General features: G+C 37.2%; 2 protein-coding genes and 1 long non-coding RNA gene across 5 annotated transcripts in view; 2 read left to right on the top strand and 1 right to left on the bottom strand.

The window, feature by feature from the left end:
* pithd1 (PITH (C-terminal proteasome-interacting domain of thioredoxin-like) domain containing 1) lies at positions 1–8,379 on the top strand. The gene is made up of 6 exons (XM_030148260.1): positions 1–314; positions 3,056–3,099; positions 3,447–3,524; positions 5,085–5,189; positions 6,734–6,842; positions 7,856–8,379. The coding sequence occupies exons 1-6, from the start codon at positions 123–125 to the stop codon at positions 7,955–7,957; spliced, it is 630 nt and encodes a 209-aa protein (XP_030004120.1). The 5' UTR covers positions 1–122; the 3' UTR covers positions 7,958–8,379.
* lypla2 (lysophospholipase 2) overlaps positions 8,260–20,537 on the top strand; it is a 20,544-nt gene continuing 8,266 nt past the window's right edge. The window contains exons 1-5 of one of the 3 annotated variants that reach the window (XM_030148258.1): positions 8,260–8,269; positions 11,070–11,076; positions 16,662–16,673; positions 16,921–17,014; positions 19,691–19,722. In XM_030148258.1, coding sequence (XP_030004118.1) covers positions 16,937–17,014; positions 19,691–19,722 — 110 coding nt within the window. In that variant the 5' untranslated portion in view covers positions 8,260–8,269; positions 11,070–11,076; positions 16,662–16,673; positions 16,921–16,936. Of the gene's footprint in view, positions 8,270–10,425; positions 10,514–10,618; positions 10,643–11,069; positions 11,077–16,661; positions 16,674–16,920; positions 17,015–19,690; positions 19,723–20,537 lie in introns of those variants that run through there. The other 2 variants (XM_030148257.1, XM_030148259.1) reach the window with 2 other exon arrangements.
* Positions 9,888–20,537, bottom strand: part of LOC115428982 (uncharacterized) — a 14,720-nt gene continuing 4,070 nt past the window's right edge. The window contains exons 3-4 of the long non-coding RNA XR_003936713.1: positions 17,425–17,427; positions 9,888–9,990 (exon numbers count right to left, since the gene is read on the bottom strand). This is a non-coding gene — a long non-coding RNA (uncharacterized LOC115428982). The remainder of the gene's footprint in view (positions 9,991–17,424; positions 17,428–20,537) is intronic.

Here is a 20,537-nt window from a genome sequence, read left to right on the forward strand (position 1 = left end):
TCTGTGTGAAGTGAAACTTGCTGATCTCATTTCACTTCATAAACACAACCCAGACCACTGCCGTCCTCCACCTGCATCTGTACCTGCGGTCTGAGGAGGAAAGCTGCATTTATAACCCCACGATGTCCGGACACGGCCACGGCCATGGACACGGCTGCGGGTGCGAGGGGGAACACGAGCCCGCAGAGAGGGGCCTGGAGTACGGACTGTACCGGCGGATCGACCTGGACAAGCTCCAGTGTCTGAACGAGAGCCGGGACGGGGACGGGAGGCTGGTCTTCAAGCCCTGGGACCAGAGGACCGACCGGGAAAAGGTAACGGGGGTCCGGGGAGGGGGAGGAAGCTAGGTCCGTGGGGGCTTCAGGCTGCGTGGGGACTGGGAGCCTCACCGTGGAGCTGGGTCACTGGTGTTAGAAAGTAGAGACCCCCAAGAACCAGTGTCCACTCTGAGGGGGTCTGCAACAAAGAGGAACATTTAGGACTGTTAAAAGCGGCTTTGAGGGGGGTCATCAGCGACCCTACCCTGGTCAAACATAGGGGGGGGGGGGGGGGGGGGGTCCAAAAAAAGAGAGATTTTGGTCCAATTTTTCTGTTTACTTTAAAACAGTTCTAAATCGTTCCAAAAGCATCAGTTAGTGATCTGTGAGGTATACAGGGCTGTTTTACACAGTTTTTGAAAGGGGTCATCAGCGGAGCCCCCCCATGGTCAGACATGTGTGTGTGTGTGTGTGTGTGTGTGTGGGGGGGGGGGTATGTGGTCCGGAAAAAAACACATTTTGGTCTAGTTTTTTTTAAATTTACTCAAAAACAGTTCTAAATCATTCTAAAAGCATCAGTTAGGTTTATGTGAGGTATTTAGGACTGTTTAAAACCGTTTTTGAGGGGACCCCCCCCCCCCCCCAATGGGCGTACACTGGGGGGGGGGGGGGTATGTGGTCCGGAAAAAATTAGACTTTGGTCCAATCTTTTAATTTTCTTAAAACAGGTCTAAATCATCCCAAGGCATCACTTACGTTTATGTGAGGTATTTAGGACTGCTTAAAACTGTTTTGAGGGGGGTCATCAGCGACCCTTCCATGGTCAAACATAAGGTGTGGTCCCCTCCCAAAATAACACATTTTGGTCAGTTTTTTTTTATTTACCTAAAACCAGTTCTAAATCATTCCAAAGGCATCAATTTGTGGTATGTGAGGTATTTACAACTGATTAAAACCGTTTTTGAGGGACACTCCCACACACATGCATACAATGGGCGTACATGGGGGGTCCGGAAAAAATAAGACTTTGGTCCACTTTTTTACATTTACGTAAAACAGGTCTAAATCATCCCAAGGCATCAATTAGGTTCATATGAGGTATTTAGGACTGCTAAAACTGTTGCGAGGGGGGGTCATCCGCGTTTGGTCCCCCCCACAAAAAGATTTTTGTCAAATTTTTTTTGTTTACCTAAAAACAGTTCAAAATCATCCCAAAGGCATCAATTAGTAATATGTGAAGTGTTTAGGACTGTTTAAAACCGTTTTCAAGGGGGGGGGGGGGGGTCACCACATTACCCCCCCCCCCCCCCCCCCCATGGGCGTACATAAGGGTGATCTGGAAAAAATCAGACTTTGGTCCAATGGTCCAATTTTTTAATTTACTTAAAACAGGTCTAAATCATCACAAAGGCATCAATTAGTGATATTTGACATATGCCAGGGGGGCATACAGGGGGGCCACAAATTTGAGGCCCCATGAAAAAATATCACTTTGTTCCCCAACATTTAAAAGCTGCATACCCTAAAACAGAGTGTGTCAAACATATGGCCCACGGGCCAAAACTGGCCGTGGGATGAATTTGTGAAATGCAAAAGTTACACTGAGATATTAACAGTCATGAGTGTCAAAAATATTTTATTTCAGGGTTCACATACAGACCATTTCCATCTCAAGTGGATCGGACCAGTAAAATATTATCATAATAACCTATAAATAATGACAACTCCTAATTTTCTGTTTTCATGTTTAAAAAAAAAAAAGTAAAATTATAAGAAGATGTTTACATTTTCAAACTACCCTTTCACAAAAATGAAACCAAAATAGCCTGAACAGATATGAATATATTTAGAAAAATAAGTGCAATTTTAACAATATTCTGCCTGTTGCTAAATGTTTTGTGTGTTTGTAGAGCCGCTATGATCTGTAAGTTGTAATGTACATGTGTAAATAATAAGCTGAGGCATAATATTCTTTAAACCTGCACATATTTTTCTTAGGACATTTCAGGTTTGTTTGCGGTTGTTCATTTTATTCCCTTTTTTTAACAGTCTAATCCGTCCTGTTGGATGAATTTGGGAAATGCAAAAATTACACTAAAGATATTAACAGTTAAGGGGGTCAAACTTATTTATTTTATTTATTAACCTTTATTTAATCAGGAAAAAAATACTGCAATGCTGAGAAGAAGTCTTAAAATTTGATGCAGTATAACAAAGAAATCAGATAGAAATTCAGCTAAAATGTGTCCATCTGTCATTCTAATCATGATGCATTAAAACTCCTGGGAAATTGTCCTAGTCCCTAACTCTAACCCTAACCCTAACCCTAACCCTTAATCACCCAAATGACCATAATATGAGCACTAAAACAACAAAAATTAACTAAACATAGGCAGTGAATTAACAAAATGAAGAAATAAAGGATTAAATTATTAAAACATAACCACTAAAGCAACAAATTAACAACAACCCATAACAATGTAAGAATCTAAATGCTTTCTGGTCTCTCATCATGTGGGACCTCAGATCAGCCTGATTGTCAGAGTGTTGAAATGTAAAATGTCCTGCCAATGCTACTTTCATCTGTTTTGGAGTTTTTGGAGAAGCTTGTGCAAATGTTTTTATTGGTTTGTAATTGCACTAATATAAATAAGAATTAAAAGATGATAAAGGATAATATTATGCGATAACCCATTCTCCTTGCTCAGGTTTAAAGTTTCTGAACTGTGCACAAACCAAGAATGTTGAAATTGTTTTAATCAGGTTGGTGTTTTCTTGTTCTGTCTTTGTTTTTGTAGTTTGTGGAGAGCGACGCTGATGAAGAGCTGCTGTTCAATGTGCCGTAAGTCGGAAAATTATCATCATCATTATCATTAGGTTTAATTTTTCTCCTGCAGACACACTGAATACTTTGGGGAAATGCTTATGTAAATCATAACCAACAGGTTTAGAGGTCTGATCTAAAGGTTTTGGAGAGTAACATGAACGTCACCTGACTCACATTCTCATTTTACAAACAAAACAAAGCTGTTCTGGCTTTTCTTTCATTTTTGCTTTTTCACAGCTCACTATTCATCACTAACGCAACATCCATCTTGTGTTTCACCGCTGCTGTGTTTTTTCATTGTGTTTCAACCTGTTTTGTTAAATATTGTAACGAGGGAGTTGTGTTTCCTTGTTTTCTTTCAGTTTTACAGGCAATGTGAAGCTAAAAGGAATCATCATATCTGGAGAGGATGACGAGTCTCATCCAGCTGAGATACGACTGTGAGTGTCTAGGGTTTTTTTTTTTTTACAAGGTTTACAAACACCTGTTGTAAAACATTGCTTTTAACTGCAGTAGAGACCGATTTAAAGCAAATTGTAATGGGAGCTTTTCATCAGAGAAATGGGTAATATGGCCTAATATTTTCTCTCTAGAGTGTTGACCCGTGTGGATTGACAGGTTCTAAATGTCGTAGTTTTTATGCCTTTTGTGTATTCATGCATGCTGTACCGCACTTGTCCGTCAGTCACTGCCAAAGTGTTCTGGGTATAGCAACGTGATTGTAAGGTTATTGTATTCCAAAATTACTAATATCTCCCAAAATATTGGTCCTATCAACGCGCTGTTTGCTGTTTTCATTAGTCTGTTCCTAGACCAAAAATGCATAAGTATGAAAAACTGCAGCAGTTGGCTTTTTCCGGATTTTGTGTGAATCCCCAGACACACATACATGCACAGAGGCCACTTGGCTTTTATAATATAGATGAGAAACATTGTCTTTCATCAATGTTTCATCACAGATTAAAGGCAAACTGTTGGTCCTGAGTAAAAGTTGTTTGTGGTTTTAAACTGCTGTCAAAAGATGCAAAAAAACAGAAATGCTGTAAAAGAATGAGATAGAGATGATTTTAAAAAATGAACAAAGTGAAAGGGAAAGAAAAGATGCAACAAGATGGAAACAAAACAGAAAAATGTAAAAGACAAAAGCAAAAAAAATGCAACAAGACAGAAATGTCAAAGTAACAAGGCAAAAATGTAAATAAAGATACAAAAATACAGAAACTACAAAAAGTGCAACAAAATGAAAATGCAAGAAAAGATGCAACGAAATAGAAATGGCTTAAAAAAGAAAGTAACAAAACAAAAATGCAATAAGACATGCAAGAGGACAGAAAAAATAAAAAAAAAACTGTCACAAGATTAAACCAGAATAAAAGCTGCTACAAGACACAAATTACTTAAAAAGAAAAAAAGTAAAAAGACTGTAATGACAGAGAAGGCTCACAAAGATGCAGAATACAATATGAGCCAAAGACAACATGAGGATAAACCAAGTCATATCAAGACAAAAACACACCTGTGGTCCCTGAACCTGTAATTTAGCGCTTATTCTTAATGACAACAAGCATGATCCAAGTCTCGGGTACTTGTAGATTTACACTCTTTGCAAATTGATCAACACCAACAGCTGAACATTTCACAAATCTAGAATCAGAACTGTCAAAACATCAATAAAACGCATTCTGTGATCACAGTAACATTGAAATAAGCCCCTGTAGTTCCTGATTTTGCTTATTGGAAGAAATGTTCACGAAAATAAAATAAAAATAAAACCAGATTCTTTACTTTTAATTTGATAATGGTCTTTGATTCAACTGAAAGGCTCCAGGTCACATATAACAAACAGATAATAGTGAAAAGAACATTAATTATACAGGAATGACATGCAGTGAACCGGCACAGTCTTTTATCCCTCAGTGTTTTGTGATTGTTAGTGCTTCTAAACTGCCCTCGTGCCCTCTGTCATTAGTGCTGATATCAGTATCATGTTTTCATTCCAGGTACAAAAACATTCCCCACATGTCCTTCGACGACACAGGCAGAGAACCCGATCAAGCCTTCAGACTGAACCGAGACCCCAGAGCTGAACTGGAGTATCCGACAAAGTAAGAGGATACAGTGGCTGCATTTCTGCTGCCGCTGCTGAAAGCTGCAGACCACACCCACAGGAATACAATACATAGAACATCCCTGTGTCCCTCATCGCACTCACAAAGTGCATTACATAATCAATACAAGTGATCCTTTGTTGCTGCTCTCGACTTCATATCAACGTGACTTCATTAGTTTCTTTGTCCTCATCATCTATAAACCGGAGCAGGGGTGTCAAACACTGAGATATTAACAGTCAGGGGTGTCAAAGTCATTCAGTTCAAGGGCCAAATACAGACCAATTCAATCTCCAGGTGGTCAGACCGGTACAATGCTATTATAATACCCTGTAAGTAATGACAACTCCATATTATTCTCTTTGTTTTAGGGTAAAAAAGTGAAATTACATGAAAATTTTTATATTTACAAACTATCCTTTTGCAAAAAATGTGAATAACCTGAACAGTTGTCAGGGTGCTTGTGCAGGTCTTGAAAGTCTTAAAAAATATGGAATTTTGAAATGCTGTTTTCCAGACCTTGAAAGGTCTGGAATTTTGTGTGCAAGTCTTAAGAAAGTATGGAAAAAGTTTCTTTCATAGTTGAATTTTAGAGTATGCTCAAAGGCACAGAATCTTGTAAGATAAAAAATACATGAGGAAAACATATAAAAAAACTAGATATGATTTCACTGACCGGTCAGTACTGGAATGATTCTAGTGAAATTTGTTTGTGTGATATTCATGCACTTTTGTGATTTTTTTTTTTTTAATGTTTTGAAAACATTTGTCAATAAAACATAATTTACTGCAAATTATGCATTCATTCATACATTTATTAAAATGAACTTTTCTACCACACGCAGCAGGTACAATCTTAACCAAAAAAATAGGCACAGAAGTATTAAAGTACATAAAGTCAAGTTCTTGAGGGGGGAAAAAATAGCAGTTTTGAAAAAGTCTTGAATTTTTATTTGGATAAAGAGCAAGCACCATGAATTATGAACAATCTAAAATGTCTTAAGATAAATAAGTGCAATTTTAACAATATTCTGCCTGTTACTAAATGTTTTGTGCCTTTGTAGATCCGTTGTGATCTGTGAGTAATCCACATGTTTAAATGCTATGATGAGGCATAATATTGTTAAATTGCACTCATTTATCTTTTAAAAAATCAGGTTCATGTTATTCAACTTTTTTAAAGGATAGTTTATAACATTACATTTCATGTAAACTTTGACTTTTTTCTCTCTAATACATAGAGAAAAGTTTGGAGTTGACTTTATTATTATTATTATTATTATAATTATTATTATTATTATTATTATTATTATTATTATTATTATTATTATTATTATTATTATTATTATTATTATACTGGTCCGGCCCACTTGAGACCATATTGGGCTGTATGTGGCCCCTGAACTAGAAGAAGCCAGGTTTAAGTTTATGTGGCTGCAGCTTTCAGGTCAAGGTGAATAAAATGCAGTACAATGTGCAGACGTTTTCTGTGGCATGTGATTAAAACTGAACTGAACCATGTCTCATGTCTTAACCTCCAGGATCGCCCGTTTCTCAAATGTTGAGCACCTCTCCATTCACATCTCAAAGAACTTCGGAGCAGAAAGCACTCGTGTTTACTACATTGGTCTGAGAGGGGAATATTCAGAGGTGAGTCTGAATTAAAACTAGTCTCCCAGTGACGTAAGATCACCCAGAGTTAGCTTTACCATCAAGGCTGTGAGTGAAATGAGCTATGTCTGAATGTCCAGATGTGGATGTGAGACAGGATTAGTTCAGGGACATCTGTCTGAAGGAGAATCACAAGACATATGAGGCTCCGTAAGGGTCAGTTTGAGTTTTTGTACTGGTTTTACCACCTCGCAAAATCCTGCCTAAAAATCAATGTCTGGGTAGCCTCTTACACCCGGCTTTTGTGTCTGTTGCCATGGTAATGCTGTGTGACGCTTGTACCACTATACACATGCTATTCATCCACGTAATCACAAGAACATCAGCTAAAAGCTCAACAAAACCAGTTTTCAGAAAACAGAACACTATCCAGACACGCACTTAAATGGGCAAATATCTAAACCAAGCCAGCAGTCTGAGACCAGCATGTCATGAATTATTCAACAAAACAAACCAATGCAACAAACTTTGCAGTGCTAAGCTAACCCTAAACAGATCCAACAGTGCAAGCATTATTTGTGTACTGCTAAAACTCGCTGAATGAGACAAAGAAGAGCAAAAATAAAGGTCACATCATGAAGTGATGATTATGAATTTTGTTCTAACTTTGCTGTTTTATAACTTGGTTTTATATTAGTGAATCTTCTGCTATCAACTAATCCATTGTTTTGTGTTAAATTGAAATTATTCCGCCTAGAAACAAAAAGTCCAGGGCTTAATCGGTTGTACTGTATTGAGAATATTTATACAGATTTTTCTAAATACAACCACTTTGGTTTATAGAAGCTGTTTTTACCCTGAAACTTTTGTTTTTACTGCTGTACATGCTTCACATATATCCAGATTGGATCTTAATTCAGAGACTAAGAAATGCATGAGGTCATTAGAGCTTTACTAATCCAGCAAACCTAATATTAGTCTAAGACTTTTACTCTAAGTCATGGGTATAGACTTTTTCCCATCCAACCTGCCTTTTCTTTATGTCTTTTAAGGCTCACAGACATGAAGTGACGATCTGTAACTATGAGGCAGCAGCGAACCCTGCAGATCACAAGGTGGAGAGCATCATCCCACAAACCAACTTCATTTCCTGAAAGCTCCACAGAGACTGAAGAAGAAGGAGGAGGAAGAGGAGTAGGATGAGGAGAGGCTTTTGTGGCATCCCCTGACTGCCACTGACACGGGTCAAAGAGTCAAGGATGTGTTCAACGCTGCGTATGGGCAGGTTGGTCGAGCTCCACTGGAACTGAGCACTGAAATCTGAAGAGCAGAGGGCTTCAGATCTGTGTGGACATGCAACGCTGTCGCCTTGTTTCTTTGGCAATAAACCCTGAAGGCTTGGAAGATGCTGGCAAAACGCTTAATAAATGCATGAAACACCGGGCGCTCGGATAAAGTGTGCTGTTGTCAGATTAATGTGTATAATCTGATTCATGTCCAAACATATCCACTACTTCAGTAAAGTGGCACCTACTCTGTAATAAAACACCGAGTTGAAAATGACTCACTGAGTGAATTTAAGCATCCAGTTATCATGTTTCTCTTTGGATTCATAATCAGATTTTATTTGTGAGTAAGTGAAATAGTGAAATTACATTTTTATGTATTTCCATACACATAGCTGTTCTGTAATCACACGTGGACAATGGAACAAAAGAGCATATAAACAGAAAAATGAAATCAAATCCAATATCTCACACGTTTTCTTAAAACCTACCACTTCTTTGTGCTTGTTAAGGGATGGATGTATTCTGTGAAAAATAAAGTATTTTCCGTCATTAATGTGCAAAAAGGAAAACATTACAGTATTGTATTAAAAGGAGTGAAAAATTATAAGACTAGTATTTAAAAACAGTTTTTTAAGCCCCTAAATACTGCCAACAATTAAATTTTGAATTAAAATGATTTTTTGCAGAAACATAATCCTTAAAGAACATGGATTAATATAGAAATAAATGTAAGCAATATGCATATGAATATAATAATATAGCATGCAGCTGAATAATTATTTTCAATATTGCCAACCAGCATTTTATCAACAAAAGAAAAAAAAAACAAGCTACATGTTTTTTTGTTTTTTTTTTACAAATATATCTGAGGCAGGTAAGTGTTATGATGAGGTTTGATTCATGTACTATGATGAAGTACAAATTTAAGGCACTTATGCTTTAACTGAGTATTTTGTATAACTTTGCATTTCTTTTCCCGTACATCTCAGGGGCAAATATTGTACTTTCCACACTAAAATGTGATAGTTTCCATTACTTCTTATAATATTCCGTCCCTTTCCTGTGCAGTGAAAACCATGAATCTTCAAATGTAATAAGCTAAGGATGAAGGTTTTCTTCATGAATTGAGTTCTCACCCTTATGTTAAATACACAATTTTAGCCTCCTTGAATGAAAACAGGTCTTTGGTACATATATCTCATAGGACAGTGACGCTGCAAACATATGATGCATTGGTGCAGATCTATCAAATTACTAACTGTAAAAGTTAAATCTTCAACAGTAGTAAAATGCAACAGATACATTCATGCAGCAGTACTATAAAAATATCATAAATAATAGTAATACACTTACAGGCACCGTTTACTACACAATGACTTTTTTTTTTTTTACTCTTTATTTTAGTGTTTTAAATCACTTTTACAGTGCAGTAACAACAACAAAAAAAGGGCAACACAATACAACAAAGGGGGATGTTGTTCCTTATACATTTGACTGCTTTTCCGTACTTGATCTGATATCAATACTTAGTGTCCTTGAATATGATCCATTTCTCCCATCTTCGCTTAAAAGTTCCCATCTTAATCCTCAGTTGAAATGTTAATTTTTCCATGGTATATATTTCCTCTATAATGTCCAGCCATTGTTGTGGTCGAAGAGGGTCACTTTTTAACCAGTTCCATGTGACTACCTTTTTGTAGGCAAGAATTAAAATTTTAAATAAGTGTCTCTTTTAATTATGTCATCAGGTATTAGACCAAGGTAGATAGTCTGGGAGTCCATTGGAATTTTATAATTTAAAATGTTCTCCATTGTCTGAACAACATGGTTCCAAAACATTTGCATTTTTACACGTCCAAAAGATATGCGAGTGGCTGGCATTCATGTGACCACATCCTCTCCAGCATTGCTGCTGTTTTCCCAATTGTTTGCTTTTAATATCACAATGACTATTTTTACATTACAAACTAAGTACAATACTATTGGACTAATGATATTTAATAGATATTTTAACTTTAGTGAGGTTTTTAGAATACAATACTTGTACTTGTGTTGGAATATTTTATTAGTACTTTCACTGCCGCTCTTGATTTTCTCAGTTATATCTATTTTTTTAATATATAAAAATGGCAAAATATCCATATGTTTGTGTAGGTTACCATTTGCTCAGGTCATCGTTCTTGTTGGTTGTTATTCTCAGCTCAAATCGACTGGTTTAGCTCTTTTTAAAAGCTCTATTAGCCCTTTTCAAAAGAGCTACACCAGTCCAGTTGAACTGAGAATAGCAATTAAGAAGAAATTATCCATATCATAACGGGGCGTGGTTATGTTGTGGCGTCATAGTCACTAGGCCACACCCCCTGCATTTGTACGGACGGTATAGCGGAAGTTCCGTTCCGTCGTGAACTGGGGCAGCTAACGGTGAGTGTATGAATTTGTGTTAGTTAGTGGGCCGCAGGTGGGATTTTTACCATTTTACACCGGTTCAAAGGAAGTGCATGGTAGGCTTTAAGTGTTAAGGGAGTCAGCTAACGAAACACCTCGGGTTTGGTGCGTGTATTTGCCTGCTAGCGTTAGCCTAAAGCGGACAGAGACAGGGAGACACCGGCAGAAACAATGACCGTTAATCTGTGTATGCGACGTTAGCTAGCAACAGCAGCAGCAGCGGTGCTTATCTAGCACGGTTATTGTGTAGATTTCTGCGCTAAACCGGGATTAAACCGGGTGTTAGTGCGGTGGGAATCTATTAAGAAGCAGTAGAGGATCCGCGCTGCTGAATACCATCACTAGCCCTGATGAGGAGGATGATGGTGGTGCTTGCTAAGCTCAAACCATTCATTGTCTTCCTCATCTTCGACACCACCTCCGCCCTCTTGCTTTGCTTTACCCGCCGATATGTCATTTAATCGGCTGATATCAACCCTCTGTTCTCAGCTGGCTCTTTAAGCAGCTGTTGGTTTGTACAGCAGTTAGCAAGCCGAGCTGTTCACCTCTGTCAGCAGGAGGGGGAGCGAGGTTAGCTGCGGGTGTACGGCAGGAGGAAGAGGAGGGAGGAGGATGCCTGTCACTCAGTGCCGCATATTATCCAGTTGTTTGCCAGCCATCCGTGGCCATTGAGCTGGTATATCTGCTTCAGCCTGCATCACGCCTTTGGTTTAGTGTTAGATCTGAGTGGAGTCACGCAGGACGGACACTCGTGATGTAACTTAACTTGGCTGCTATATTTGCCTTTTTGTGTCTGTCTGTTGATTTTGGTCACCTAAAAGTTTGATCCCCAGGATTTGTTTTGTCCTCAAGATCAAGTTAAAATAATTTGTTTATTGACACCAAATGATATTATTAAAAATCATTAAATTAACCTTTTACATGTTATTAGTTCATTTATAGAGTGTTCTGTAATAGTGTGTTTCAAGGGTGGGGCCTCGTGTCAGTAAATGAATATATTATACTTGTATAATTGACATTTTTATCAAAACATTCTCCCTGTTAATTAGATTTACTTGATTTGTTATCAAATTCTGTGGAAACCAATACCACAGTGCATTGTTTCATACTCCCGTTTTGCTATTGTAGGGGTGCTTTTTTAATGTATTGTTTTACAGCATGAAGTATTGATCTTTTGGTCCCCTGATGTTTTAATAGTGATGATGATGTTGTCATTTTCTTCCTCTGTTCAGTGGCTGAGGCTAGCATTTTATTTTATTTTTTTAACTTTATTTTTCACTAAGATTACTGTTTCAACTAGATGCTGACCAACATTAGATTTTAATGGGTGAAATGATAATGACAGATTAGGGCTGGAAAAACTGATAGATCATTAATAGACAAATGTTCTCCTACCCCTAAATAAATAAACAGAGAAATCTGGATCACTGAAGATCAGTCTCACACTATTTTATCAGTAAAGATCTGTATATATTTTATTATTTTTTGAGCCGTTATCTATCTTCAAAAATAAGACAGCCCACTTTGAAAGTGATGTCTTACTGACATTATCTCTAGTTTCCAATCCATTAATTTACTCCTTTGTAACAATCTAGTCATACAAAACATCTTACAAATAGAGACGAATAAATACCCTTCTTTCCCAATTCAGTTTTATTTATGTGATACCAAATCTGTAACAGTGTAGAGAGAAGTCTAACATCCTTTGCACAAGCATTTGGTAACACAAGGGAGGAAAAATTTCCCTTTGATGGGAAGAAACCTCAGACAGCCCCAGACTCAAGGTGGGTGACCATCTGTTCCGCCCAGTCAGGGTTTTTGTGTGATGAATTACTGAAATGATGAACTGGTTCAATTTTGAAGCTTTGGAGATTAATTTTGAGCAGGAAGATATAATTAATCTCAAATTCTTATGAAGTGATTGTTAAAATGATTTATATTTTACCAGTTTTAACCTCTTATGACCCTTTTTTTTAAACAAATTACTCATCAAAAGAAGCACTTCAATTCTGGCATTGTAATCTTTAAATGAACAGTTGCTCAGTCGATATAACTAGCAGGTTGATCAGTGATGACCATAATCGTTAGTTGCCGCCGGTGTGTATGTATGTGTATTTTCTCCTACTGTCAGGTTGCAACTACTGGCAAAGGGCCACTGGAAACCTTGAAAATGCAAATGCGTTTTTGCTGCATCCATTCAGCAGGTACATGTGCAAATTGAAGCTGCAGCACAGGCGAGCTTGAAATGCAAACGGGAACAATCCACGTTTTCAGTTGTGTTTTTTAGCCCAACCTGAATTGAGCTAGACGCTTGTACACAGTGTGACACTATTTATAACCATTGGCCTCCTCCAAAAGCAGAGTGAGCCATTGTTTCTTAGAGAAAGCACTGAAAACCCACATGGTGCTTTGTGCTGGTACTCCAGGTTATGGATCGACTGAACAATAACAGGTGAAAGAAAAGGGTTTAAGAGATAAATCACACATTTACTTTTGCTACCACTTTTAGAGCCTGTCCTACTTACTTAAACAGATTGTCCAATGTTCCTTCTGTCTTGGCTTATTGTTTTTTCTTTTCACTCCTCCTCTCACACTGTCTGCTTTTAGTTAAAGGCATCAGTCGTCTCTTTGTTACCTTTTACGGTTAATTTAAAATCACTTTGCCTGAGGATTTCAGCTCTGACAAGATCAGAATTTGATGACAGTAAATGTACATTTTAACTGATTTCTGTTTCACATTTTAATTGCACCATTTGCCTAAATGCACAAATAAAGCTCCAGTTTGTGCAGGTTTTAGCATAGATTTGAGTATTGAGTAAGGATAATCATTAGTTTTTGTAAGATATAACTTTCCCACTGATGTGTAAAACACACAGAGGGTTAAAAAAAAAAAGGTTCCCATTCCTCAAAGATCCTCTTAGAATAAAAAATATTTCTTCTCCAATTGGAAACAGGAGCAATTCATGAAACAGATTAAAAACTTTATTTTAGTTCAACAGAATATTTTTTTCATTCAAATTGATTGGAGAGTCTTGGGGGCTGCTGAAAATATCTTTAGAGCTGCACTGAGTCTTTTGGGTTTTCAAGTTGAAATGAAATATGTAGGAGTAAAAAGAATCTGAGTTTTAGGGCTGCAAAGTAGGTTTTCATTATTGATTGTATCTATTATTTTGAGGATGAAATTAATTAAAGTAGGGAATTCAAACAATGTTACATTTCACATGTTCATGGAAAATGTTTCTTTATTTAACCATTGATTCAAAACCCAAAGCTACTCAATTTAAAAGATATGACAATGAAAAATATTAAATCTTTGTATTTCAACCTGCAAAATCTGGGTATTTCTGCTTGGAAAGTGACAAAAATCACCTGCGAAATAGCTACATATACCTTTTTTTTTTCACGTGGCCAATATAATCTGGTACTTAAACTATCAAATATTTGCAGACTTCTACAAGAGTTTCCTTGTACTTATTGCCCAGGATTACTTGGCCATTAGTCATTTATCAAAGGTCAGGATGCAGGTCTATTCACCTTCCCCTTCCTTGTATTTAAGCTTTGAACATGACCTTCAGCTGATGATTTGTCGCTGGCTGAAGATAAACAAACAGGCCATGAGCAGCTTGGCTGTAACAGAGGTGGTATTTTAACACCCGCAGTGTAAAATCCCTCAGAGTTTACACATTAACCTTCCAGACATTTCCCCGTCTCCTCATCGCCATATTTACCAATCAGGCGGCGTGGCATCCGATCCGCCCGTCCCGTCACTCCTCGTCCTGTCCTACAAGTTAAAGGGCATTAATGAGTGAATGCTTTTACTGCAGGTCTTTACTGTAAAATCACAACCTGATCCCTTATCGGCAGCTGACTCAGTCCGCAGCTTGACGGACATCTGCGGTGGGTTTACAGAAAGCAGCCAAAGCAGAGTGGGAGAGTGTTTCATTTAGTTAATGACTCTCGCCACTTACTGACTGCAGAGACCTATAATCACAAACAACATATACCTGTTTTTAGGTTCAGCAGTGGAGTTATTTACTGTAGTAATACTACACTTTACTCTGTTATATTAAAGCCAGGTGGGTGTCTCGAAAGTATTTTCTGTGCAAAGTGTCAAAAGTAAGAATGCTCAAAAATACTATTTTTTATTACCGTTGTTATATGTTTTTGTTGTCTATGAGAACCTGATATTTTCCCATCTTGAAATATTTGTAAGACGACAGCAATTGTTTTTCATTCACCAGTAATACTCATCTCTAGTAACTGTCAGTAAGGATGTACCAATTGTAATTTCTACACTGGCATGGATTTTCAGTCATGTTCAACAGTTATAAAACTATATGTTCAATGGAAAAGTTGTTTGGTATGGACTTTTCTTCCATTAACTAATCGACAGACCATTTAATTGCTGTGGCTGTAAAAGTTACTAGGCCTGTAACTAGGACTGTCAGAACTCTGTGCAGTGAAATTACAATATTTTCATGAAAAGCGGAAGTATTTAGCAAAATAAATGAAGTTATTTGTACTAAGGCTGCACAATATCTCAAAAAATTATCATTATTGCAACAACAGAGTGTGTATAATTCATATCACAAAGACGGCACCACCTGCTGAGGCAACCATAGGGGCCGGGTGCATTGTGGATTGGGTGGCAATAATTTTTTTTTTTTTTTTTTTTTTTTTTTTTCATTAACTTTCTGTTTTACACACCACAGGGTACCAGAGTGCTTTTCTCTGTCACTCTAACATACTATTTTTTTCTGGCAAAAAACTGAAGAAATGCTACTGCTGCTGGTTGAAATCAAGTTTACATATTGTTAATGTTGAAAAATGAGAATATTTTCAGAGCACAACTTTGGGCAAGGCCTGAACACTTATATTTAAAGATTTTATTTTGTATATACAGTATTTACCAAACCAGGCAAGCAATGGAATAGTGTTTGTTAAAGCTCTTACATGGCGGTACTCTGGCACTTTTGTTATTATGAAATAAATCCATGTCATTTACGCATTGTTATATGTGAATAAAATGCCAAAATATTTGACTATGTTTGAGTCTGAAGTAGAGCTGTAGCGCAATAGTCACATCACGGGTCCTGCGATGTAGGAGGCAAATGAACTCAGTGTGTTCGCATCTAATTTCAACTTGGGTACCTGACACACACTGGGCGCAGTGATCCACCAGTCACAATCTTTCTTAATCAGTTTGCCGAAGTAGTCCCCGCCCCTGCACATGGAGTGAGTCGCTGGTAACAACATTGAAAAATGAGGAACGAACAAGAGAAAATCACTGAAAACAAAGACTTTGTGCCAAAAATAAAAGCAATGCCAGTTATCTGGAATTATTTTAGCTACCAGTAGGATGATACTGAAACGTGTTCTGTGGTGACAGTGCCTTCCACCTGTCGACACAACGAGACATAACACAACGAATTTGTTTGACCATTTACATCAGCACCACACACCTATTATATCCTCCTGAGTATTTTTTTCATATTGCAATATATATCGCAGAGTTATAAAAAATCACAATGTCAGTTTTTTTCCAATATCGTGCAGCCCTAGTGTGAAGGTCTCTGGTAGCAGCATCACCAGGTTCTTGGACAGAATTGTGTAATTCATTGTAGTAGTATTTTGTCTTAAATTATAAATAAGTGAGTCGTCATGCAAACAGTTGGCTCATTTCAACATTAAGGAACATTTTTCTTAGTAGATGAAATGGGTACTTTGTTTAGGTGAATGAGAAATATTGCAATATTATCGTTATCGCAATGCTGTTCACCGATATCAAAAGTTTTGGCAATATCGTGCCCTAATTTGTACCTAAGGGGAACACTGCAAATGTTCCTTTCCACCATTGGATTGAATGTGGTAGAGGTTATTACAAACAACATGCCTCAGATATGATATGTCAGGAAAAAGCCAAATGATGTGAGTTAAGAGGAGACCCAAAATGTTAGAACAGATAACGCACCATCTGACAAGATTTTAGTAAGGACAGATGGTCATTGGGATGGATTTTCCTCGTTGATGTAGAATCCAGAGAATAAATCAAGTCTCTTTCTGTTAAATGTAACATGATCAAGACTCTACAACTTGGGGCTCCTCTGTTTCCAGGCAAGTGAAGTGGCAGATTACGGTCTGTTTTTAGTAATAAAAATCTGCACATGTTCGACATGATTAACATATCAAAAAAGTTGCTCCATCTGAGTAGCCTCAAGGATCATATCCGCCAATAGAACCTCAGAGAGAAGAAATGAGACAATTGGGCAAAGTCAGCATCATGAGATAAATTTATTTGGCTTTAAAGAACTTGACAGTGGATTTTATAAGCCTTCAATCTGAGCTGTATTTGTCTGACTATTGCTTTTCGGTTTTGTCTTCAGCACCTCTTAACATTGTATGTGTGGAAACAACATGTCTGTGCCGTTGCTCGACGAAGCTGTGACGGTGTCCGGGACGGAGAAGGAGACTGCGGCGGTGAGTTGATCTACCAAACCTCACACTTCTACTGTTAATGAGGCTTTTTAATGCCTGATTAATTGGCCAACCAATAAATCTGCCAACCACTAACTACTACCAATATGCCTCTACAGCAATTTATTTTGGATGCAGAGAATTCCAAAGATAGAGCCAGTGCCTTTCCTGGACTGGGACTGTGTATTTTCAGTGTAACATCCCTTTGGCTTCAATATTAGCATCTCATGTTAAAGAAAACCTGTGCTGATTATGTAGTTCTACTCATCCAATTTGATCATTTAGTTGACAGTTATATGGAACATTTAATGATCATTTAAAGGTTTATTTCGCCCTGTTGCACAGAAAATTCCACAGTACTTTTTTATGTTAAATTCTAAAACTGTATTTAATATCTGCTCAGAGTGGTAAACCTTCTCTGTGAGCTGAGAGTTTCTCGTTTACATGAAAAATTGTACGTTATAATGTTACAGTTAAGAGCAAAATCTTGTTGGAATCGAGAAATTATTTGGCAAAACTTACATTTTTGACTGCCAAATTAATCAAACTCTCTGATTACAGCTTCTTAAATGTGAATATTTTCTGATTTCTTTTGTTCTCTGTGACAGTAAACAGAATAACGTTGGAAAATCCGTAAAAATTGTTAAGGAAACTTTCTTTTCTGACACTGTACTTTAAAGCTATTGCAGTAACACAACATATACAGGGTGGGGAAGCAAAATTTACAATGAACATTTAGTTGTTTTTTCTCAGCAGGCACTACGTCAATTGTTTTGAAACCAAACATATACTGATGTCATAATCATACCTAACACTATTATCCATACCTTTTCAGAAACTTTTGCCCATATGAGTAATCAGGAAAGCAAACGTCAAAGAGTGTGTGATTTGCTGAATGCACTCGTCACACCAAAGGAGATTTCAAAAATAGTTGGAGTGTCCATAAAGACTGTTTATAATGGAAAGAAGAGAATGACTATGAGCAAAACTATTACGAGAAAGTCTGGAAGATACTATTAAAGAAGAATGGGAGAAGTTGTCACCCGAATATTTGAGGAACACTTGCGCAAGTTTCAGGAAGCGTGTGAAGGCAGTTATTGAGAAAGAAGGAGGACACATAGAATAAAAACATTTTCTATGATGTAAATTTTCTTGTGGCAAATAAATTCTCATGACTTTCAATAAACTAATTGGTCATACACTGTCTTTCAATCCCTGCCTCAAAATATTGTAAATTTTGCTTCCCCACCCTGTACTCCTTGATGGTATCCAAGATTTCTTTTTTAAATCATTGGTTGCAACTGTACAGTCATTCATCATAATGTATATATTTAACTTTATTATTCTGTAGGGAGATTTGTCCTGCACAGAAATGCAACTAAACCAAATTAACAAAAAACTGATAACACCTAATAAGAAGACAAAACAAAACAACTAACAGTACATGCCATTGCTCCAGCACAAATCTAAAGCTAAATCTAATCAATAATTACCTTACATATGGTTACAATTAAAGGTACAGTATATTGGATTTTCAAAAGAATAAGTCAGACTTTATTAGAGGTTCAAATCTATTTCTAATTTATTGAATCAAAGGACCATTTATTGGTGGCAGATCTGAACTTGTGTTATATGACCAGTAGATAAAGAAATCATTCTCTGTATGGGGACGATTCCTGAGGCCTAATTACCCATTCCTTGTTCCTAATACAGACACACACCTGTAGCCAAGTGTTCAACAGTGAGCCGACACATCGCTGGGGCCAGTTGTAAAAATTATGCGGGTCTTTTATCGAGCTGTTGTCGGGTACAGTGCAGAGATTTGTTAAACACCATGATCAAAGCAGCTCTAGCTCTGAGCCTCATATCAAACCCTACATGGAGGAGTTTTTGATCACTGGGAAGACAGCTGAATCTTTGATTTAAGGCCAACCACAGGAGTATTGCCAGCTTTTTAAAATCTTGTTATTTCCTTTAATGGTTTCTCTGCACAAGTAGCATTTGTGGAAAGGAGCAATGGGATTTTTTTTTTTTTGGCTAGAACAGGAAATTGGCACAGTATTTTGGTCTGTTTTGGAGTAAATACACAGTACATTGTGTCCATGAGACATAAAACGTGACAAATTGGCTCTTCAGTTGAAAGTGGTGCTTTTTTTCCCCCTTGTAAAGTTCAAGATGCAAATTAAGTGAATTTACATCACAGGGAGGTCACATGTTGTTCCCTTCTTAATATGTCCGGTGTGACCAGTCACTGATAAATAGCCTACATCTTGATGTCTCTGGATTTAGAGGCAAACATTAAGAAGCCTCCAGTTGCTGTTATCACAGTATTTATGAAAATACTGCAGATAAAGCTTTTTCTATTTATGCTTCAAAGCTGTGAAACTGCATAACAGCAGACATTAGGCACAAAACACCAGTACACTATTAAAACATTTTACAAACTCTGCTTTGTAGTGTAGCTTTTGACTTACTCTTTTTTTGTGCCTAGGTAATATTTTTATTTTAAGCCTGTATGAAATTAAATAAAACAATTAGCTTTTGTCATATGAATTGTACTATATATTTATATAAAGGGACAGATGGATGGATTATGTGTGTACAGAAACATCTCCTTTTTCTGTAGCCGTACACTGATGAAAGAACAAATCTTAACTTCTGCTTTGATCTCTGTTGCAGGTAATCTTCCTTCATGGATTGGGAGATACAGGGTGAGTTCTTCCTTCATTCACAATATCATTGTTGTATTGTCAGTAACACAGGTCGCTAGGGGATAATAAGTTTATTGATCTGTTTATAGTGATACACTTAGTGTCTGTCAACACTAAAGTGTTTGGATTTAATCTGCATGAAGTGGCACAGTTTATGCAATCTGTTGTTTGGCACCGCTGAGGAAATAGTAATGATGAACTACCATAAATCCATCAGTTGCAGGTGATGCTTCAGCCTCTGAACTCAGATGCATAGTGAATCTGATTGAAACAAGTATTAGGGATTGTGCTAGTATTTAAATGTTTTGGATTTATCATAAAACACTGGCAAGAAAAAATAGGCTCCCACGATTTTGGTAATCATTAATAAATACTGCTGCAGAAATTAAGAGTAATGTTTAGTTCATCTAGATATTGTGAAAATATTGTAAAAATGTCAGTCCAAAATGTTTGTGTAGGTTCTCATTTGCCCAGGTCGTCATTCTTCTTGGTAGTTCTTCTCGGTTCAACCGGACTGGTTTAGCTCTTTTGAAAATGTTTGCCTCTCATGTGGTATGTCTAATATGATGTTCTTGTCCGATTGCCCAGACCTTCCTATATGTATGATGATTGCGTTGTAAGATAACTGTTTCTGCTATGTTGCACGTGTTGCAATAAAGATTAAAGATTACTGTGATAACTCTCGAAGAGCTGTAAAGCCCTGTTTCAAAGAATTCTTCATGTCTGTATATGTTCTTGTCTCTGAATGAGACTGAATTTCTCACCTAGACCTCAGGAGACAGATGCTAGTGGTGAACACAGCTGTAGTCTATTAA

Source organism: Sphaeramia orbicularis, chromosome 11, assembly GCF_902148855.1.
Source record: "Sphaeramia orbicularis chromosome 11, fSphaOr1.1, whole genome shotgun sequence".
NCBI lineage: Eukaryota > Metazoa > Chordata > Actinopteri > Kurtiformes > Apogonidae > Sphaeramia > Sphaeramia orbicularis.